Source organism: Rhinopithecus roxellana, chromosome 5 (genome assembly GCF_007565055.1).
Source record: "Rhinopithecus roxellana isolate Shanxi Qingling chromosome 5, ASM756505v1, whole genome shotgun sequence".
NCBI classification, from domain to species: Eukaryota; Metazoa; Chordata; class Mammalia; order Primates; family Cercopithecidae; genus Rhinopithecus; species Rhinopithecus roxellana.
Window position 1 is genome coordinate 103,403,785 of NC_044553.1, and position 23,972 is coordinate 103,427,756.

At 40.4% G+C, this 23,972-nt stretch overlaps 1 protein-coding gene across 7 annotated transcripts in view; it reads left to right on the forward strand.

Moving 5' to 3' along the window:
- Positions 1-6,300: 6,300 nt before the first annotated feature.
- Positions 6,301-23,972, forward strand: part of RALGAPA1 (Ral GTPase activating protein catalytic alpha subunit 1) — a 311,458-nt gene continuing 293,786 nt past the window's right edge. For 5 of the 7 annotated variants that reach the window (XM_030930789.1, XM_030930788.1, XM_030930787.1 and 2 more), the window contains exon 1: positions 6,304-6,863. In XM_030930789.1, the coding sequence (XP_030786649.1) occupies positions 6,758-6,863 (106 nt within the window). In that variant the 5' untranslated portion in view covers positions 6,304-6,757. Of the gene's footprint in view, positions 6,864-23,972 lie in introns of all 7 variants that reach the window. The other 2 variants (XM_030930785.1, XM_030930791.1) reach the window with 1 other exon arrangement.

Consider the following 23,972-nt stretch of genomic DNA (forward strand, 5'->3'; position numbering starts at 1 on the left):
GTCACACACAGTAAAAATGAAAAGCCAGTTTCACTTAAGACTGTCCTTGATGAAGCAGATGCTCTTTATATGCTCATTTTGTCACAGAAAATACAGAAACTATGTGTACGTAATGTTTAGAATTTTATAAGGAGCAAGGACTAATGCTGCATACTAAAATACAATGGTGGTCCTAATAAAAAAAAATTGTGCAACTGAGTTGTGAACTGACCTAGCGACTTTATTCAGAAAATGACATTTTTACATGAAAGAAGTGATAAACAAACTACAGTAATTCAGGCATGGGTATTTGGCATATTGGCAAAAATAAATAGAATGCGCCTGTCATTTTTAGGAGAACAATTGACATTATTTGTTACCAAAGATAAAATTTAAGCTTCTAAGTGAAAAATCAGAAATTTGAAAAACTTTTACCAACCATTGTGAGTATGAAAACTTTCCAATACTTAAAGGTTTTCTGATGTATGTGAGGTTTTTTTAATGTTATTTAATGCAATGTATTAGCATTTTAAAGATCTGTGTAAGTCAGTAAACAATTATTTTGATGAATGCATAATGTTACAAAGTCATGTATAGGTGAAAGATCTATTCAAAGCACAAGACTTTAATGTAAGGAGTACAAAATGTTTACTGATAGGCTCTCATATTCCTTACTGCAACTCATCTTTAAGAAACTACCTCTTGCTGGGAGCTTGACGTTGGGTACACGTGGACATCATCTTTATGCCAGACACTGGAGACTACCAGAAGGTGGCAGCAGGGAGCGGAGAAAGGGTTGAAAAACTATCGTGTACTATACTCATTCCCTGCGTGATGGATACAATTGTACCCCAAACCTCAGCATCATGCAGTATACCCATGTAACAAACCTGCACATGTGCCCCCTGAATCTAAGATAAAAGTTGAAATTTTAAAAACTACCACTTGTTGCCTTTTATTGTAGTGTCAACAGTTATCTGAAAAAGATATTAAAACACTCTTTTTACCAATTACATATACATAGGAAGCCAGATTATCTTCATATATTTCAACCAAAAAAGAATAGTGTATGTAAGAATCCAGCTGTCTTTAAGCCAAACTATAAACAAATTCGCAAAAAAAAAAAAAGGCAATAACAATTTTCTCACCAAATATTTTTTGTGATAGAAAAAAAAAGATTTTTTTTTTCTGCTGAGTAGTCTAGGGGAAATTTTTTTAATTTAAATAAAAATATATATATTTTTTGAGATGGAGTCTCACTCTCGCCCAGGCTGGAGTGCAGTGGCATGATCTCGTCTCACTGCAACCTCCACCACCTCCCAAGTTCAAGCAATTCTCCTGCCTCAGCCTCCTGAGTAGCTGGGTTTTCACCATGTTGGGCAGGCTGGTCTCAAACTCCTGACCTCAAGTGATTTGCCTGCCTTGGCCTCCTGAAGTGCTAGGATTACAGGCATAAGCCACCACACCCAGCCAGAAACTATTCTATATGATACTGTAATTGTGGATACATGACCCGATGCATTTGCCAATAATCATAGAACTATTTTATAGCATATAGAATGAACCTTAATGTATGCATATTAAAAGAAATCATTTAAGAGTCAGAGGATCCTGGCTGGAACACAAAGTGTGACAAAATAATCAAACTGTATTATAATGTATGAAACAACCTCACTAAAGAAGGTATAGAAAGGCCGGGCGCGGTGGCTCAAGCCTGTAATCCCAGCACTTTTGGGAGGCCGAGACGGGCGGATCACGAGGTCAGGAGATCGAGACCTGGCTAACATGGTGAAACCCCGTCTCTACTAAAAAAATACAAAAAACTAGCCGGGCGAGGTGGCGGGCGCCTGTAGTCCCAGCTACTCCGGAGGCTGAGGCAGGAGAATGGCGTGAACCCGGGAGGCGGAGCTTGCAGTGAGCTGAGATCCGGCCACTGCACTCCAGACCGGGCGACAGAGCGAGACTCCGCCTCAAAAAAAAAAAAAAAAAAAAAAAAAAGAAGGTATAGAAAAAGGTACTTACTTGGGAATAAGTGGAATCTGTAAGACTAAAGGCAAAAGAAAATATACATATGCACTGTACTCTAGTTAATAAAGTTGTTTCTCATGGGAAAGTAGGTTAACAATTCTGATACTGTTATACATGTACACTGCAATTAAATAATTAAGTAAATGTTTGGTATATGGTGGGAACCAAGTATCTTATTGTTGGAGTGGGAGTTTATAAGTAAAGGGAGGAGGGTAGAATGATTCATCTAGTAATGGATTAGAGTTGAGGCACCACATAGGTATTAATTCACATTTAGCTTAATACAGATACAGATGGTTACATACAGAAATATTTATAGGTATGTATATATAGATGTGCTAGTAAACATATGTGTACAGTTGGCCCTCCATATCCATGAGTGCTGCATCTGTGGATTCCACCAACTAGGAATTAGAAAAAAAAATGGAAGGTTACATCTCTACTGAACACCTACAAATGTTTTTTCTTGTCATTATTCCCTAAACAAAACAGAATACCAACTATTTACATAGCATTTACATTGCATTAGGTATTTGAAATAATCTAGAAATGATCTGAAGTATATGGGTGGGGGTGTAGCACGGTGGCTCACACCTGTAATCCCAGCACTTTAGAAGGCCAAGGCAGGCGGATTGCTTGAGCCCAGGAGTTCAAGACCAGCCTGGGCAACATGGCGAAACCCAATCTTTACTAAAAGTCAAACAAATTAGCTGAGTGTGGTGGTGAGCCCCTGGGAGGCAGAGGTTGCAGTGAACCGAGATTGCGTCACTGCACTCCAGCCTGGGTGACAGAGTGAGACTCTGTCTCAGAAAAAAAAAAAAAAAATAGAATAGTTTCACCACCCTAAAAAATATCCCATCCTTCACCTATTCAATCTTCTTCTACCTCCCCTCAATCCGCTTGCAACCACTGATCTTTTTACTATTGCTATAATACTGCCTTTTCCAGAATGTCATATAACTAGAATCATACAGTATGTAGCCTTTTCAGACTGGCTTATTTCACTTAGCAATATGCATTTAAGTGTCATACGTGTCTTTTTGTGGCTCAAGAACTCGTTTCTTTTTATTGCTGAATAATATTCCATTGTATGGATGTACCACAGTTTGTTTATTCATTTAACTATTGAAAGATATCTTGGTTGCTTCTAGTTTTTGGAGTTAGGAATAAAATTGTTATAAACATTTGGGTGTAGGTCAGGCGTGGTGGTTCATGCCCGTAATCTGTAATCCCAACACTTTGGGAAGCTGAGGCAGGGGGATCCATTGAGGCCAGGAGTTAAAGACCAGCTTGGGCAAAATAGTGAGACCTTGTCTCTACTAAATTTGTGTGTGTGTGTGTGTGTGTGTGTGTGTGAGATGGAGTTTCACTCTTGTTGCCCAGGCTGGAGTGCAATAGCGCGATCTCAGTTCACTGCAACCTCCGCCTCGCAGGTTCAAGCGATTCTCCTGCCTCAGACTCCCAAGTAGCTGGGATTACAGGCATGCACCACCACTCCCAGTTAATTTTGTATTTTTAATAGAGAAGGGGTTTCTCCATGTTGGTCAGGCTGGTCTTGAAATCCTGACCTCAGGTAATCCACCTGCCTCGGCCTCCCAAAGTACTGGGATTACAGGCATGAGCCACCACACCCACCACTCTACTAAAATTTTTTTAAAATTAGCTGGACTTTTTGGCATGTGCCTGTGTTCTCAACTACATGGGAGGCTGAGGTGAGAGGATTGCTTGAGTCCAGAATATTATATATGTATGTGTGTATATATACATGTGTGTATATGTGTGTGTGCGTATATGTGTGTGTGTGTATATGTGTGTGTGTGTGTGTGTGTGTATATATATATATTTGTTTTAGACAGAGTCTCACTCTGTCACCCAGGCTGGAGTTCAGTGGTATAGTCTTGGCTCACTGCAACCTCTACACCCTGGGTTCAAGCAAATCTCCTTCCTCAGCCTCCTGAGTGGCTGGAATTACAGGTGTGCCCCACCACGCCAGCCTAATTTTTTTGTATTTTTGGTAGAGATGGGGTTTCACCATGTTGGTCAGGCTGGTCTTGAACTCTTGACCTTGTGATCCGCCCGCCTCGGCCTCCCAAAGTGCTGGGATTACAGGCATGAGCCACCGTGCCCAGACCTCACAAGTAATATTTCAAAGGTAATTTTCTGGGTTTTATTTCCATGATAATTATGTCTGCTGTGGGGAAGACTTCTACTTTCAAAGAATTTTAATATTTAAATCAATGGGAAGAGAAAACCAGGCAGTGGGATGGGTGTGCCATATCTAAATCACATTATGCTAGTTTGTTTTGCAATGGTGTTTTCATTTTTTCTCAGGTATGCCAGCCATATAATTATTATTAATGATATGTTACATTTTTATTCTCTAAAATTATGTCACTCATTTGCCAAACATTTACTGAGTGCTTGTGCAAGAGAAAGGAAGGGAAAGTGACAATCATTTTTCTATTTGACACATATTTATTGAGCTTATCTTGCAAAGAGCACTTTGCAAGAAGACTGGGATACAACTTTAGACAAAATCTATATGGTCTCTGTCCTCAGGGAGTTTACAATCTCATGAAAGAGCGAATCTTTAAACAGTTACACAAATTACTCTATTTAAATTCTATGAAGGAAAGGAATGTTATGAGATGTGTCATTATAGAAGTAACTTTCAATACTTTTCTCACCTAATTATCACAATCACTGACGTAGTTTACAAATGAGGAAAATGAGGCTGAGACTGAACTACATGCCAAGGGCCCGAGAGCAAGTAAGTCCTTGCAAGTAAAAAACAGAATGTTTAATTTAGGTCTATGTCATTCTAAAGATCATGCTTGAAAACACTGTATTATAGCCTAAATTTCATGAAACTGTGAGGGACAGACCTTATTTTGATTTTATTAATAAGAAAACTGGTGCTGAGAGGAACCAGAATGAAAATCTCTTGAACAATTCCCTTATTTTTCTATTATGTTATAAGTTTCCTCAAAACTTGTATGGCTTGTAAGTTTGATGATACAAACAAACCATACATGGAGAAACTGAATAAATTTTTTGTACTTTAAAAAATATAGGATTGTTGTTGAAACAAGCTACCATTAAGCAAAGTACTATATTTTAACACAATTCTGGCAAATGCCTTACATCTCTCTTCTTTGCTGATTTTGTTATTTTTCTGTTAATCGCATATTTCATTGGACAAGTCTATTGCTATGGGTGAGAATAAAGAAGGAAACAGTTCTTCAAACAAGCAAACTCACTCTTTATCAAATTATTTTGTGGAGGAAAGTTTCCTGACCAGGGGCAGTGGCCTCACGCCTGTAATCCCAGCAGTTTGGGAGGCTGAGGCGGGCGGATCACTAGAGTCTAAGAGTTTTAGACCAGTTTGGGCAACATGGCGAAACCCCGTCTCTACAAAAAACACAAAAATTAGCTGGATGTGGTGGCGGGCGCCTGTGGTCCCAGCTACACGGTAGGCTGAGGTGGGAGCATCACCTGAGCCTGGGAGGCTGAGGCTTCAGTGTGCCGAGATCGCACCACTGCACTTCAGCCTGGGCGACAGAGACCCTGTCTGGAAAGAAAAAGAAAAAAAAAAAAAAAGGTACCAATAAAAATTTCAATTTATGTCATTCAGAATTTCACGGATTTTTTTCAGCTATTGCAGATTCTTCAGATGACTCCATCAATGCAGTAAGAATCTTGAATTTTTGCAGAGGAAAAACTGACAACATATTCATCTTTATGTGGGGTGCAGATAGGGAAAAGATTTTTAAAAGCACAATAAAAAAAAGGAAAGCAAGATTACTTTTATTTAAAAAACCTAGATAGCTCTGCTTAAGCCTTTCTGTTGTCAAGTCGTTTGCAGCAAAAAACAGGGATATGATATAGCAAACAGAAAAAATATGAAAGAAATCACATACACAGTGCAGGAAATATTATTAGTAATAGATTTAGGACAGAATAAATTGCCCAACTGTAGCTTCGTTTATCTTTCTGCTAGAGGATCTGGTGGCCACAACAACTTATGCATATTTTCAAAGATAAATCATGGGCATATTTAATAAAGATTACTTCTCTTTTCTTATTACTATCATTTTGCTTACAATGGAGCACGCAGTAACTACCTTCCTTGCCTTTCTTGAGATTCTCCTTTGGCTGCTTACACAGGAAACCAAGGCGGGGAGTGCCACGGGTGATCTCATGCTGGCATGACGTCACGAACTCTTGACATCAGAAGGCGGTTGCCACGGACACCGTTCGCCACCGACGGCAGAGTCGTGAAACCCCATCACTACCACACTCGTCTCAGTTTCGGCCTCTGCAGGGTGTAAGCTGCTAAAGAAGCTCCAACCTTAAGGGGGCCTCAGGGAGAGAGTTGTGCTGCTGCCGCCCAGAGCTCCACCTCCGTGGCTCTGGGTCCGGGGCCCCGGCCTGTGGCGGCGAGCGGCGACCGCTGGAGACGAGCGGCGGCTGCAGGCGGCCCGCCTGGGTCTATCTCGCTCCGTGCAGGGCCGGGAGAGGGATCCGCCATATTGGAGCCGGGGCCGGAGGTGCTTTGGAGCCGCGGCGCGAGGCGGGTGGAGGTGGCGGCCCTGGTCTGGATCGGGGAGGAGTCGGCTCTGCCCTGGCCCGCAAGGCTGGGGAGCTAATGAGGCGCTTCGGCTAGTCTCCTCCCCGCCCACTCCCTCCACTTTCTGCCGCCGGGACCCGGCTGGGAGCCGGCTGTGGCAGTGGCAGTGGCAGCGGCAGGATGTTCTCCAAGAAGCCGCACGGGGACGTAAAGAAGTCCACCCAGAAGGTGCTGGACACCAAGAAGGACGCACTGACTCGCCTCAAGCACCTGCGCATCGTCATCGGTAAGGAGCGAGGGGTGGCAGCGCCGAGGCCTGGGTTGCCCGGCCTTCCCTTTCCTGGGAGCCCCTGCGGACTCTCCCTCGGGACCTGGCGCGATGCAGGAGAGGGCAAATCGTAGCCTCTGCAGAGACGCGGGAGGGTGAATAATTCGGAGAAGCGAAAACTTGGCAGTTGGCAGCACTAATTACGGTTAACACAGGAATATCTAATTTTGAGTTAATAGTCTGAATTCATTTTTTAAAATTGGTATTACTTTAAAAACTTAGGTCTTTAAGACTTTGCGGGGAGACCTGGCGTTGTGGATAATGGTGTTTATAGGATATGTTTGCCAGATGACTACTGCCAACCCCACCCAAGTAAAAAGAAAAATAAAATCCTTTCTCAGACAATATAAACCTTAATCTTTCAAGTTTCTTGGCAGATGAAGACAAGGAGGAAGCAGTCACACCTCTTTGGGAAGTGGGTGGTTCCCAAAAAGCTGTGGGAAGGAGCCCCGCCCTTTTGTTAATGCACCTTGTTCATCACTAGTCATTTAGAGGGAGAACTATTATAGGTAGTTCATCTCATCCTTTGCTTCTCGAGAATTGTATATAATTCTATTTTTATTTAATTATTTAATTAAAAAATTTTTTTTGTACCGTCGTCTGCCCTTAAGTTCTGTTTTGCTGGTAGACCAAACAGTGCTCTAAGTTTTGAATATAATGTTAATCGACTCTTTTGAATACTTAGTCATTTGGTAGGCTGGTAAGGGTTGTTATAATACTTATGGAACTTCTGGTCCAGTAATTGGATTTTTTAGATGAAGACATTCGAGATGAAAAGGAAAGTTATTTTGCATGTGTTGATGCGTAGAGTTAATGGTAGAACTGGCTGAAGAAGATGCATTCATCCAGATGCCTGAATCCTAGTTCAGAGTTTATCCGGGGCTGTCTTCCTGATGTGTATTTGTTTTGGAAAGTGATGTTTGTTTAGTGAAAAAAGTAAGTCCCTTATTTGAGGTACATGTTTCTCTAGTCTATTGTTTACTCATACCACCAGGATACCACCAATATTACCCAATATTACCCGTTTCTATGATGCTTTACTGTTTACAGTGATTTCACATAAATTATGATAATCCTTGCAGTCACTCTATAGGTAGGTATTATTATTCTCCATTTTTTACAAAGAAAAAAGCTGAAGTTTGGAAACATCAAGTAGTCAGCCAGCTACTAGGAGGCTGAGTCAGAACTGGAACCCAGATTTGTGTCTCCAGTTTGTTTTTTTTTTTACTCTTTCTATATTTATGACAGCTAATCTTTGTCACAAGTAAATTGTATTTATTCCAGTGGAGTAGTAAGAAAGCAGTTAATCCAGTTTAGAGCTATAAAAAGCTCAGTTTTCAAGAAAATATAAAGCTTCTAAATATAGTGGAGATTGTGATCTTTTTGTTTTCATTCTACTTGAGAATTAAGCCATTGAAGTAAAGATTTAGCTGAGAACAGGACACAGAAAGTTGATGTGTGAATGCAGGAGAGGGACCACAGGTAATGGCAATTTGAAATTGAATACTTAATGGAGCTTGACACCTACTTGGGATAAGCTGTAGGTTAGGTAACGGCACAGCTATAAAGTTGAGTTCCAATAAAGTATTGAGATTTCCTAAATTAAGGGCTATACTGTATTTATAGAATGGCTAAGGAATTATTTATATATACTTTTTTGGCATAGAGTTTTTTTCCATCTGGGAGACATGGAAAATTAAAAGATAAATTAAGAGAGAGGTCACACATACAAGGTATTTTGTAGGACTTAGCTTGCTTGGTTTGAAAACAAAACAAGTCTTTTATTGTTATTTTGTTTGAAATACATTTAATGTAATTTCTAAGAAAACGAATAAGAGGAAGTAGAATGACAAAAACTAGTGTCTTTTAGAAGTCTGCCAGTCAGGTATTTGATTTTGCAGATGGAAAAGCCACTTTCAGTCTGTTTTGGAAGTAGGTACAGGTTTTAAGTAAGGTAAACACAATGAGGAAACTAGTTTGCAGAGTAATTGAGCATTGCCAGTTACACAGGCTTTTGATTTTTGTTTGGTCCCATATTCAAACAGAACTGCCATTCACTCAGGGTACTTATAGGAGGATTCAGTGCATCTATATGTATTAGAACATAATCATAATTTAAACATCCGCTGCAAACTTTTCCTGGCATGTGTTCCCACTGTAGGACAATCCAAGTTCAATTTATAGAACTTGACTCTGAGGATTTAGATTTAAATCTGGTATGTTTTTTGATATTATTACATACTTGATTTGTAGAAACTAGAAGTCAGGTTTTCTTAAAACAGAAAAAAAAGTGTCTGATTTCTAAAGCTGTTGTCCTTTCTACCTACCCCCTCTCATCCATTTTACAAGTAATGGTAATGATACTATAAATTAGCACATGTAAATTGGCTAACATAATGTTTGGCATATAGTAGGTATTGACTAAATGTTAGTTTTGTTTTACTTTAAAGCTAACAGTTCCGTCCTCTTGATGTAAAAATAAAAAGATAAGTGCTTATTTAGCTAAAAATATATTATTTATTGTTAAATAATTCTGACAACTTTATTGAGGTATAATTGGCACACAGTCAATTGCACATATTTAAAGTACATAATTGAATAATTTTTACATATGTATATCTCACGATACCATCATAACAAAGATTTAAAATATCCAATCAAGATAACAAATATAAATAGTGACAATCAGGATAATATATGTATAATCAGCCGGGTGCCGTAGCTCACGCCTGTAATCCCAGCACTTTGGGAGGCTGAGGTGGGTGGATCACGAGGTCAGGAATTCGAGACCAGCCTGGTCAACACAGTGAAACCCCGTCTCTATTAAAAATCAGGCATAGTGGCACTCACCTGTAGTCCCAGCTACTTGGGAGGCTGAGGCAGGAGAATTGCGTGAACACCAGAGGCGGAGGTTGTGGTGAGTCAAGATCACGCTACTGCACTCCAGCCTGGGCAACAGAGCGAGACTCCGTCTCAGAAAAAAAAAAAAAAAGAAAAAAATATGTGTGTGTATATATATATGTAAGTATGTATAACCTCCCAAAGTTTTCTCATGCCCCTTTTTAATCTCTTTCTCCCATCCCAGTTGCACTCTCCCACCTTTCCTGAGCAACCACTAATCTGCTGTCACCCTAGATTAGTTTGCATTATCTAGGGTTTTATATAAATGGGATTATACAGTATATAAATGGAATTATGCTGTATGGTCATTTTATGTTTGATTTCTTTTTTTTTTTTTTTGAGATGGAGTCTCACTCTGTCGCCCAGGCGCGATCTCGGCTCACTGCAACCACTGCCTCAGCCTCTTGAGTGGCTGGGATTACAGGCTCCGCGCCACTATGCCAGGCTAATTTTTTTTTTTTTTTTTTTTTTGTATTTTAGTAGAGACGGGGTTTCACTGTGTTGCCCAGGCTGGTTTTGAACTCCTGAGCTCAGGCAATCCACCCGCCTCAGCCTTCCAAAGTGCTGGGATTACAGGCATGAGCCACCGCGCCCGGCCTTTTTTGTTTGTTTGTAGTAGGGATGGGGTTTCACCATGTTGGTCAGGCTAGTCTTGAACTCCTGACCTCATGATCCGCCTGCCTCAGCCTCCCAAAGTGAGCCACTGCACCTGGCCTTGATTTCTTTTTCTCAGCCTCATTATTTTGAAATTAATCTATATCCTGGTATGTTAATAGTTGATTACTTTTTTTTCTTGTGACAGGGTCTTCTGTCACTGTCTGGAGTGCCGTGTTGTCAACACGGCTCATTTCAGCCTTGACCTCTCAGGGTCCATTGATCCTCCTGCCTCTACCTCCCTAGTAGCTGGGACCAGGGACATGCACCACCATGTGTGGCCAATTAAAAACATTTTATTTTTGTAGAGATGGGGTCTCATCATGTTGCCCAGGCTGGTTGCAAGCTCCTGGACTCAAGCAATCCTCCCATCTCAGCCTCCCAGAGTGTTCTGGGATTACAGGTGTGAGCCACTGTACCTGACTGTTTATCTCTTTTTATTTCTGAATAGTTACTCACAATGAGATGGAGTCTTGCTCTGTCACCCAGGCTGGGGTGCCGTGGCACGATCTCGGCTTCCTGCAAGCTCCGTCTCCCAGGTTCAAGCAAGTCTCCTGCCTCAGCCTCCTGAGTAGCTGGGATTACAGGTGTGCACCACCAGGCCCAGCTAATGTTTGTATTTTTAGTAGAGACGGGGGTTTCACCATGTTGACCAGGCTAGTCTCGAACTCCTGACCTGGTGATCCTCACGCCTCACCCTCCCAAAGTGCTAGTATTGTAGGTGTGAACCATCGCGCCCACCATTATTCACAGTTTTTAAATCCATTCACCTGTTGATGGAAATATGGGTTGTTCTTGGCTGTTACAAACAAAGCTGCTGTGAAAGACCTATGCTTATTTCTCTTGGATAAATACCTAGGATTGAAATGTCCAGATCATATGGCAGTTGTACATTTAGCTTTGTAAGAGATTGTCAAATTGTTTTTCACCATTTTACATACTCACCAGCAGTGATGAGAGTTCCAGTTCCTACAAGTATGCATCACCAGCACCAATCAGTATGGCCAGTCTTAATTTCAGCCACTCAGCCACTCTTAAGTGTGTACTGGTTATAATTAGTAGTTCCTTGATACCAAATCTCTCTCTTTTTTTTTTTTTTTTTTTTTTTGAGATGGAGTCTTGCCCTCCCAAGCTGGAATGCAGTGTGCAATGGCGAGATCTCAGCTCACCTCACCCTCCACCTCCTGGGTTCAAGCAATTCTCCTGCCTCAGCCTCCAAGTAGCTGGGATTACAGGTGGGTACCACGCCTGGCTAATTTTTGTACTTTTAGTAGAGATGGGGTTTTGCCATGTTGGCCAGGCTGGTCTTGAAATCCTGAACTCAGGTGATTGGCCCACCTTGGCCTCCGAAAACGTTGGGATTACAGGCGGGCGTGAGCCACTGTGCCAGGCCTCAGATATCTTTTTATTGTACTTGTTTGCCATTGTATAACTTCTTTGATGAGTTTGTGTTTAAATCTTTTACCTGTTTTTTAATTAAGTTTTTTGCTTTCTTAATTCAGTTTAGAAAGTTCTTTAGGCCAGGTGCAGTGGCTCATGCCTGTAATCTCTGCACTTTGGAAGGCCAAGGCAGGTGGCTCACTTGAGGTCAGGAGTTCGAGACCAGCCCAGCCAACATGGTGAAACCCCGTCTCTACTAAAAATAACCAGGTGTGGTAGCACACGCCTGTAATCCAGGTATTCAGGAGGCTGAGACGGCAGAATTGCTTGAACCTGGGAGGTGGAAGTTTGCAGTGAGCCAAGATTGTGCAACTGCACCCCAGCCTGGGTGACAGAGTGAGACTGTCTCAAAAAAGGAAAAAGAAAGTTCTTTATATTCTGGATACAGATACTGTATCAGACACATGATTTGCAATGATTTTTTTTTCCAGTCTTTGGACTGTCTCTTCATTCTCTTAAAGTTTTCTTTGAAGAAGTTTCTTTGAAGAAGCAGAAATGCTTAATTTTTATAGTCTATATATCAAGTTTTTCTTTATGGTTTTTGCTTTTTGGTTTTGTATCTAAAATCTTTGTCCAACCTATGCTCACAAAGATTTTCATCTTGCTTTTTTCTAGATGTTTTACAATTTTAGGATCTGTTTTGCTCTGTGATTCATCTTGAGTTTTAACCTATAGTATGAGGTGGCTTGAAGTTTATGTTTTTGCATTTGGATATCCAGTTGTTCCAGCTCTGTTTGTTGAAAGAGACTATCTTTACTGAATTGCCTTTGTACTTTTGCCAAACTTAGTTTTCCAGAAATATGTGTGGGCCTATTTCTGGACTCTATTTTGTTCCTGTGATCTGTTTATCTTCGTTGGTGCCAGTACCACAGTGTTTGATTACTGTAACTTTATAATAAATCTTGAAAACAAGTAGTGTTGTCCCTCCCACTTTGTTCTTCCTTTTCAAAGTTTCTTTTTTTCCCAAATGCCAGGTCCTTTACATTTCCATATGAACTTTAAAATTTGTTGAGCTTGTTGTGGTGGCTCACACCTGTAATCCCAGCACTTTGGGAGGCTGAGGTGGGTGAGCCTAGGAGTTTGAGACCAGCTTGAGCTTGGACAACATGCTGAAACCCCGTCTCTCCAAAAAGGAAAAAGAAAAAGAAAAAAAGCTGAGCTTGGTAGTGTGTGCCTGGGATCCCAGGCACCTGGGAGGCTGAGGTGAGAGGATCACGTGTGCCTGGAAGGTCGAGACTGTAATGAGCCGTGATGGTACCACTGCACTCCAGCCTGGGTGACACAGTGACTGACACTCTGTCTTTTTTTTTTTTTTAAAGAAGGTCAATTTCTTAAAAACCCACCACCACCACCACCACCAAAAAACCTATTGGGATTTTGATTGGGATTATGTTGAATCTATAGATCAGTTTGGGAAAATTGACAATATTGAATACACTGATTCATGAACAAGGCGTTTATTCATCTACTTAGGACTTCTTTAATTTCTCTCAGCAGTGTTTTGTAGTTCAGTGTGCAGGTCTTACACATCTTTTGTCAGACTTATCCCTAAATATTTTCTACTTTGATCTTTTATAAATGTTACCTTTATATCTATTTCTGATTGGATCTCATATCGGGAAATACCATTGATTTGTGTATATTGAGCTTATGTCCTACAAACCTGCTGAACTGACTTAGTTCTGTTATTTATTTAGTTTTTTGAGACAGAGTCTCACTCTGTTGCCCAGGCTGGAGTGCAGTGGCATGATCTTGGCTCACTGCAACCTCCGCCTCCCAGGTTCAAGCAATTCTCCTGCCTCAGCCTACTGAGTGGTTGGGATTACAGGCACGCACCACCAAGGCTGGCTGATTTTTGTATTTGTAGTAGACGGGGTTTCTTTTTTTTTCTTTCTTTCTTTCTTTTTTATTATTATACTTTAAGTTCTACGGTACATGTGCATAACGTGCAGGTTTGTTACATATGTATACTTGTGCCATGTTGATGTGCTGCACCCATCAACTCGTCAGCACCCATCAATTCGTCATTTATATCAGGTATAACTCCCAGTGCAATCCCTCCCCCCTCCCCCCTCCCCATGATAGGCCCCGGTGTGTGATGTTCCCCTTCCCGAGTCCAAGTGATCTCATTGTTCAGTTCCCACCTATGAGTGAGAACATGTGGTGTTTGGTTTTCTGTTCTTGTGATAGTTTGCTAAGAATGATGGTTTCCAGCTGCATCCATGTCCCTACAAAGGATGCAAACTCATCCTTTTTTATGGCTGCATAGTATTCCATGGTGTATATGTGCCACATTTTCTTAATCCAGTCTGTCACAGATGGACATTTGGGTTGATTCCAAGTCTTTGCTATTGTGAATAGTGCCGCAATAAACATACGTGTGCATGTGTCTTTATAGCAGCATGATTTATAATCCTTTGGGTATATACCCAGTAGTGGGATGGCTGGGTCATATGGTACATCTAGTTCTAGATCCTTGAGGAATTGCCATACTGTTTTCCATAATGGTTGAACTAGTTTACAATCCCACCAGCAGTGTAAAAGTGTTCCTATTTCTCCACATCCTCTCCAGCGCCTGTTGTTTCCTGATTTTTTAATGATTGCCATTCTAACTGGTGTGAGATGGTATCTCATTGTGGTTTTGATTTGCATTTCTCTGATGGCGAGTCATGCTGAGCATTTTTTCATGTGTCTGTTGGCTGTATGAATGTCTTCTTTTGAGAAATGTCTGTTCATATCCTTTGCCCACTTTTTGATGGGGTTGTTTGTTTTTTTCTTGTATATTTGAGTTCTTTGTAGGTTCTGGATATCAGCCCTTTGTCAGATGAGTAGATTGCAAAAATTTTCTCCCATTCTGTAGGTTGCCTGTTCACTCTGATGGTAGTTTCTTTTGCTGTGCAGAAGCTCTTTAGTTTACTTAGATCCCATTTGTCAATTTTGGCTTTTGCTGCCGTTGCTTTTGGTGTTTTAGACATGAAGTCCTTGCCCATGCCTGTGTCCTGAATGGTACTACCTAGGTTTTCTTCTAGGGTTTTTATGGTATTAGGTCCAACATTTAAGTCTCTAATCCATCTTGAATTAATCTTCGTATAAGGGGTAAGGAAAGGATCCAGTTTCAGCTTTCTACTTATGGCTAGCCAATTTTCCCAGCACCATTTATTAAATAGGGAATCCTTTCCCCATTTCTTGTTTCTCTCAGGTTTGTCAAAGATCAGATGGCTGTAGATGTGTGGTATTATTTCTGAGGACTCTGTTCTGTTCCATTGGTCTATATCTCTGTTTTGGTACCAGTACCATGCTGTTTTGGTTACTGTAACCTTGTAGTATAGTTTGAAGTCAGGTAGCATGATGCCTCCAGCTTTGTTCTTTTGACTTAGGATTGTCTTGGCAATGCGGGCTCTTTTTTGGTTCCATATGAACTTTAAAGCAGTTTTTTCCAATTCTGTGAAGAAAGTCATTGGTAGCTTGATGGGGATGGCATTGAATCTATAAATAACCTTGGGCAGTATGGCCATTTTCATGATATTGATTCTTCCTATCCATGAGCATGGTATGTTCTTCCATTTGTTTGTGTCCTCTTTTATTTCACTGAGCAGTGGTTTGTAGTTCTCCTTGAAGAGGTCCTTTATATCCCTTGTAAGTTGGATTCCTAGGTATTTTATTCTCTTTGAAGCAATTGTGAATGGAAGTTCATTCCTGATTTGGCTCTCTGTTTGTCTGTTACTGGTGTATAAGAATGCTTGTGATTTTTGCACATTAATTTTGTATCCTGAGACTTTGCTGAAGTTGCTTATCAGCTTAAGGAGATTTTGGGCTGAGACAATGGGGTTTTCTAAATATACAATCATGTCATCTGCAAACAGGGACAATTTGACTTCTTCTTTTCCTAACTGAATACCCTTGATTTCTTTCTCTTGCCTGATTGCCCTAGCCAGAACTTCCAAGACTATGTTGAATAGGAGTGGTGAGAGAGGGCATCCCTGTCTTGTGCCAGTTTTCAAAGGGAATTTTACCAGTTTTTGCCCATTCAGTATGATATTAGCTGTGGGTTTGTCATAAATAGCTCTTATTATTTTGAGGTACGTTCTATCAATATCAAATTTATTGAGCGTTTTTAGCATGAAGGGCTGTTGAATTTTATCAAAAGCCTTTTCTGCATCTATTGAGATAATCATGTGGTTCTTGTCTTTGGTTCTGTTTATATGCTGGGTTATGTTTCTTGATTTGCGAATGTTGAACCAGCCTTGCATCCCAGAGATGAAGCCCACTTGATCATGGTGGATAAGCTTTTTGATGTGCTGCTGAATCCGGTTTGCCAGTATTTTATTGAGGATTTTTGCATCGATGTTCATCAGGGATATTGATCTAAAATTCTCTTTTTTTGTTGTGTCTCTGCCAGGCTTTGGTATCAGGATGATGTTGGCCTCATAAAATGAGTTAGGGAGGATTCCCTCTTTTTCTATTGATTGGAATAGTTTCAGAAGGAATGGTACCAGCGCTTCCTTGTACCTCTGGTAGAATTCAGCTGTGAATCCATCTGGTCCTGGACTTTTTTTGGTTGGTAGGCTATTAATTATTGCCTCAATTTCAGAGCTGCTATTGGTCTATTTAGGGATTCAACTTCTTCCTGGTTTAGTCTTGGAAGAGTGTAAGCGTCCAGGAAATTATCCATTTCTTTTAGATTTTCTAGTTTATTTGCGTAGAGGTGTTTATAGTATTCTCTGATGGTAGTTTGTATTTCTGTGGGGTCAGTGGTGATATCCCCTTTATCATTTTTTATTGCGTCTATTTGATTCTTCTCTCTTTTCTTCTTTATTAGTCTTGCTAGCGGTCTGTGAATTTTGTTGATCTTTTCAAAAAACCAACTCCTGGATTCATTGATTTTTTTGAGGGTTTTTTGTGTAGAGACGGGGTTTCACCATGTTGGTAAGGCTGGTCTTGAACTCCTGACCTCGTGATCCACCCACCTCGGCCTCCCAACGTCCTGGGATTACAGGTGTGAGCTACAGTGCCCAGCAAGTTCTGTTAGTTTTTTGTAGATTCTTTTGGATATTTTTCATAGAGAATCAGTCTACAAATACAGTTTTACTTCTTCCTTTCCAATCTGGATGCCTTTTATTTCTTTTTCTTGCCTTACTGAAGTGACTAGAACCTCCAGTATGACATAGACTAGAAGTAATGAGAGTGGGCAGTCTCATCTTGTTCTTGATCTTAGGGGTAAAGCAATCGATTGATTTTTTTCACTGTATAGTATGATACTAACTGTAGGTTTTTTGTAGATGCCCTTTATCAGGTTTAGGGAGTTTCATTCTATTCCTGGTTGGCTGAGGGTTTCCCAGGAATAGAATTCCCAGGAATCCAACATCAGGAATGGATGTTGGATTTATTGAATGCTTTTTCTGTTTCTGTTGATATAAACAGAAGATTTCATCTAAGTTGTTAAATTGATAGGTATAAATTATTCATTATACTCTCTTATTATCCTTTTTATATTATAGGATTCATGTCCGAGCGTGGTGGCTCATGCCTGTAATCCCAGCACTTGGGAGGGCAAGGCTGGTGGATCACTTGAGGTCAGGAGTTGGAGACCAGCCTGACCAACATGCTGAAATCCTGTCTGAACTAAAAATACAAAAGTAGCCAGACCTTGTGGCTCATGCTTGTAGTCCCAGCTACTAGGGAGGCTGAGGCAGGAGAATCACTTGAACCCAGGAGGCAGAGGTTGCAGTGAGCTGAGATTATGCCACTGTACTCCAGCCTGGGCAACAGAGAGGGGCTCTCAAATGTGTGTGTGTATGTGTATATATAGTAGGACCCATGGTAATGTTATCTTTCTTATTTCTTGTCTGATAATTTGTCTTTCTTTTCCTGATCAGCCTGACTAGAGTCTTACCACTTTTATTGATCTTCTAAAGAACCATCTTTTGGTTTTATTGATTTTTCTCTGTGTGTGTGTGTGTGTGTGTGTGTGTGTGTGTGTGTTTAGGTTCCTTGATATCTGCTTTGGTGTTTGCTATTTTCTTTTTTATTTTTGGAGGCGGGAGGTAGGAGACAGAGTTTCCCTCTTGTCACCCAGGCTGGAGTGCAGTGGCGCAATCTTGCCTCACTGCATGCAACCTCTGCCTCCCGGGTTCAAGCGATTCTCCTGCCTCAGCCTTCCGAGTAGCTGGGACTACAGGCGTGCACCACCCCGCCTGGCTCATTTTTGTATTTTTAGTAGAGTCGAGGTTTTACCTTGCTGGCCAGGCTGGTCTCAAACTCCTGACCTCAAGGGATCCACATGTTCGGCCTCCCAAAATGCTGGGATTACAGGCGTGAGTTACCACGCCCAGCAGTCTTTGTTATTTTCTTTCTTCTGCTTAGTTTACTTTAATTTGCTGTTTTTGTAGTTTCATAAATGGTAAACTGTGGTTATTGATTTGAAACCGTTCTTCTTTCTACTATAGGCATTTAGAGATAAAAATTTTCCCCTAACTAGCATCTCACAACTTAGGATATTTTGTATTTTCATTTTATTTCCAAAATACTTTGTAACTTTCCTTTTGAGTTTTTTAATCCATGGGTTATTTACAAGTCTGTTCTTTAACTTCAAATATTTGTGGATTATTCAGGTACCTTTTGGTTATTGATTTCAAATTCAATTCCATTGTAGTTAGAAAACATTATTTTTTATGACCCGAATTATTTAAAAGTTAATGAAATTTGTTTGATGGTCCAGAGATGTTTTAACTTGATAAATTTCCTTTATGCACTTGAAAGGAATATATATTCTGCTTTTGGTGGGTTAAGTGTTTGAAAAATGTCAATTAGGACGAGTTGCTTGTTAGTGTTGTTCAAGTCTTCTCTGTCCTTAATGAATTTCTGTCTGGTTGTTTTCATCAAGTATTGAGAGAAGAGTGTTGAAGTTTCTGACTAGTAATTGTGGGTTTTGTCTGTTTTCTTTTGAACTTCTATCAGTATTCGCTTCATATGTTTTGAAGCTCTGTCATTGGCTGTCTAAACCTTTAGGATGATTTCTTTTTGATGAATTGACTCCTTTATCATTTTGAAATGATACCTTTCTCCCTGGTAATAATCTTTGCTTTGGAATCTACTTTGATATTAATATAGCCATTGCCACTTTCATTTGATTAGTGTTAGCAGGATATATATATTCCAATCTTTTAAATCTACTTGTGTTTTTATATTTGAAGTGGGTTTATATTGTTGGCAGCATATGGTTGGGTCTTTTTTTTTTTTTTTTTTTTGAGACGGAGTCTCACTCTGTCGCCGGGGCTGGAGTGCAGTGGCCAGATCTCAGCTCACTGCAAGCTCCGCCTCCCGGGTTCACGCCATTCTCCTGCCTCAGCCTCCCAAGTAGCTGGGATTACAGGCATATGCCATCACACCCAGCTACTTTTGTATTTTTAGGAGACACAGGGTTTCTCCATGTTGGTAAGCTGGTCTCGAACTCCCAACCTCAGGTGATCTCGCCCTCCTTAGCCTCCCAAAGTGCTGGGATTACAGGCGTGAGCCACCGCGCCCGGCCTCTTCTAGCTATTTTGAGATATACAATATATTGTTAACTATAGTCACCCTACCATGTTATCAAATGACAGAATTTATTCCTTCTAACTAACTGTATGTTTATATGCATTAGCCAACCTTTCTTTATTCCCCCTCCTCTGTATGTGATGGATTCTTTATGCTTTTGTTTGTCTGAAAAAGTCTTTACCTTGGCATTTTTTTTTTTTTTTTTTTTTTTTGAGACGGAGTCTCGCTCTTTCACCGGGCTGGGGTGAGTAGCATGATCTCAGCTCACTGCAACCTCCGCCTCCTGGGTTCAAGTGATTCTCCTGCTTCAGCCTCCTGAGTAGCTGGGACTACAGGCGCACACCACCACACACAGCTATTTTTTGTATTTTTAGTGGAGATGGGGTTTCACCATTTTGGCCAGGATGATTTTGGTCTCTTGGTCTTGTGATCCTCCTGCCTCGGCCTCCCAAAATGCTGGGTTTACAGGTGTGAGCCACTACGCCCGGCCTTGGCTTCTTTTTTAAAGATACTTTTGGGAGGCCGAGGTGGGTGGATCACGAGGTCAGGAGATCGAGACCATCCTGGCTAACACAGTGAAACCCCATCTCTACTAAAGATACACAAAATTAGCCGAGTGTGGTGGCAGGTGCCTGTAGTCCTAGCTACTCGGGGGGCTCAGGCAGGAGAATTGCTTGAACCCGGGAGGCAGAGGTTGCAGTGAGCCAAGATCCGAGATCACGCCACTGCACTCCAGCCTAGGCAACAGAGCGAGACTCCATCTCAAAAAAAAAGATACTTTTGTTCTCTTTAGAATTCTAGGTTGATGGCTTTTTTTCCCTTTGTTCTTTAAAGATTTTACTCCACTGTCTTCTCGTTTGTATTGTTTCTGATAAGAAGTCTGCTATTATCTGTATCTTACTTTTTATGGAAGATGTCATTTTCTTTTCTGGGTGCTTTGAAGACCTCTTTATCACTGATATTGAGGAATTTGATTATCATGTACCTTGGTTAGTTTTTTTCATATTTCTTGGCTTAAGGTTCATTTAGCTTCTTGGATTTGTGGGTTTATAGTTTTTATCAAACTTGGAAGAATTTTGGTCATTATTTTTCACTTCTTTCTCCCCCTTTACGTTTAGAACTCCATTTACTACCATATTAGGGAATATTAATATTAGATTATTACGAAGTATTATTGGTATATTGGAAAGTCTCATAGTTTACTGATTTTTTTTTTCATGTTTTGGATTTTTTTCCTCTGTGTGTTTCATCTTGGATAGTTTCTATTGCTATGTCTTCAAGTTCACTAATCTTTTCTTCTGCCATTCTGTCTAGTTAATTTTTTATCTCAGAAATTGTGGTTTTTATCTAGTTCATCTTGGGTCTTGTTTTATATCATCTATGTGTCTTCTTAACTTTTTGAACATATTGAATACAGTTAAAATAATATACTTCTCTACTAATTGTGACATCTCAATTCTAGAATTTCAGTTTATTATCCTCCTTCCTTATCCTGGTTTGTTTTCCTGATTCTTTGTGTACCTGGTAACTTTTGGCTATCTGATATTCTGAATTTTACTTTCTTATATTTTGGACCCACCCAGCAAATCATAAAAGCAATATATTTTGGGTATTTTTCTATTTCTATAAATTCTTTTTTTGTTTCGTTTTGTTTTTGGAGACAGAGTCTCAGTCTGTCACGACCTCCTGGGCTCAAACGATCCTCCTACCTCAGTCTCCCGAGTAGCTGGGGACTACAGGTGCGTGCCACCACACCCAGCTAATTTTTTTTTGTTTTTTTTTTGGTAGAGAAATGGGGTTTTGCCATGTTGCCCAGGCTGGCCTCAAGCTCCTGGGCTCAAGTGATCTGCCCACCTCGGCCTCCCAAAGTGCTGGGATTACAGGTGTGAGCCACCATGTGTGGCCACCTATAAATTCTTGAGCTTTTTTTCCGGGATACAGTTAAGTTATTTGAAAACAGTTTTATTATTTTGGGTCTTGCTTTTATGATTTGTTGGGTGGGTCCATTTCAGGTTAATTATTGTCTAGTATAAGGCAATACCTTCCTGAGTATTTGACCCAATGCCCCACAAATTATGAGATTTTATTTTTATAGTCCAGCTTTTGGGAACAAGCACTGTTCCCAGTCCTGTGTGAGCACCTGGTACTGCTCCCTCCAGTACTTTAGCATGGTTCTTCTGTCTTGAGTAGTTTCCTCATAAGTATACTATCATCATACTTAAAGGGGACTCTGTAGTCTCCTGGATTCTCTCTGTGTGTAGCTGTCTCCTCCTTGGTGCTGTGTTCTGTGAACTCTGATTGCCTTGGTCTTCCTGGGCGCTCGGCTTCACTTTCTTTTTTTTTTTTTTTTTTTTTTTTTGAGACAGAGTCTTGCTCTGTCACCCAGGCTGGAGTGCAGTGGCCAGATCTCAGCTCACTGCAAGCTCCGCCTCCCGGGCTCACGCCATTCTCCTGCCTCAGCCTCCCGAGTAGCTGGGACTACAGGCGCCACCACCTCGCCCGGCTAGTTTTTTGTATTTTTAGTAGAGACAGGGTTTCACCGTGTTAGCCAGGATGGTCTCGATCTCCTGACCTCGTGATCCGCCCGGCTCGGCCTCCCAAAGTGCTGGGATTACAGGCTTGAGCCACCGCGCCCGGCCGGCTTCACTTTCTTAATTCATGGAATTTGCTGTGTCCACCTGGATTTGCTTTCCTCTCGCCTTGACTTAGAAGCTGTCCTAAGGCAGTAAGCTGGAGTGGTCACAGGGCATACCTTGTTTGTTTGCTGTCTTTCAGGACATCACCTGATGTCTATACATGCTGAAACAATTAAAATAACACACACGTCAAAAGCAACAGTTTTCAAGACACTGAACGTCAGTTGCTGATAATAAGAGGTTCTCTTAAATAAAGGAGACTGAACATTGGTTTTATAGCAAACAACTTGGTCCGCATTTTTTACTTTTTTATATTTAGAGAAGGAATTTGTTGTCATAAATTGATTAGTGAAAAATGTTTGTCTTTCTCTAAGCTTGAATGTATTCATGGGTTGACAAAGAAATATCTTTTTGAGTAAAATATCTTTACTCAGAAAGTATTCAGTAGGTATAAATGGTAATACATAAATACAAATTGTATGTGTTTATTAAATAAATGACTTTAAAATAGTATGGATTGGCTGGGTGTTGTGGCTCATGCCTGTAATCCCAGCACTTTGGGAGGCTGAGGTGGGCAGATCACGAGGTCAGGAGATCGAGACCATCCTGGCTATTATGGTGAAACCCCTTCTCTACTAAAAATACAAAAAAATTAGCCGGGCATGGTGGCAGGCACCTGTAGTCCCAGCTACTTGGGAGGCTGAGGCAGGAGAATCCGGGAGGCGGAGCTTGCAGTGAGCCCACATGGCGCCACTGCACTCCAGCCTAGGCAATAGAGCGAGACTCTGTCTCAAAACAAACAAACAAATAAAATAGTATGGATTATCAAATTTGGCTGAAAATCTAAGAATGTGTGAACTGTAACCTGCCTATAAAAATAAGCCAACTAACTATATATGTGTGTGTGTGCATATATTCAGATATATATAAAATAAATTTATATAGATGGGCATTTCCCTGTGTTGCTCTGGCTGGTCTTGAACTCCTGAGCTCAAGTTATCTGACCGCCTCGACCTCCCAAAGTGCTGGGATTATAGGCGTGAGCCACTGTGCCCAGCCAAACTTGATTATTTTTAAAGAGTTTGATGTACAGTGTTAGTAAGTAATCCTGTATGCATGACATTAAATGCTTTAACATTCTTTAATTTGTATATAATGTAATATATGTTCTGTAATTTGAATGTCTTATTTGAAAAATGAATTTGACCTCATTGAACTACTTTATGTATTTATGAAGAATTGATTTACTTTGCAGATTATTGACATAAACAGTGTTACTGATTGACCTTAATAGAACAAGCTTTTTCAAATATTGTAAATTGTCTTTGTATTAACATTTTGTTTATTAAGGACTTTATTGCATCTGAAGGATTTTACATGGCTTATAGGATTGAATAAAATGTGGAATAGAACTATTAATGATAAAACAAGCAACAACTGAATAGCCATCACTTAAAGGAAACATCAGTTTTTAGAGATGAGCTGATTACAGCAATAAGGCATTGAATTTGGTTCTTAGATTTCCTGGTACCTAAGGTGGAAAGAGAAATGTGTTGGGTTACAAGCTTTCAGTATCTTAGAAAAGAAAGCATCCATTTGTTGTTACTGTTTTTGGTTAAAATTTTTTTTAATTCTAAATTTATTCACTCTGTGTGTGTATGTGTGTGCGTGTGTGTGTGTGTGAGATCTAATGTCTCTTCTCACTGAAGGGTACACATCATAGAACTAGACCTTGGAGAAAATAGCAGAATAGGTGATTAATAGGTCTACTTTAATAAATGGCAGCATCATCCTCTCGTCATAGGTTACTAAGATAAGAAACTTTAATCTTTAACAATGTGGTAGAAAAAGATAAATAATTTATGTTGGGACTCCAGCTGGAGTTTGAAATGTCTGTGGGGCA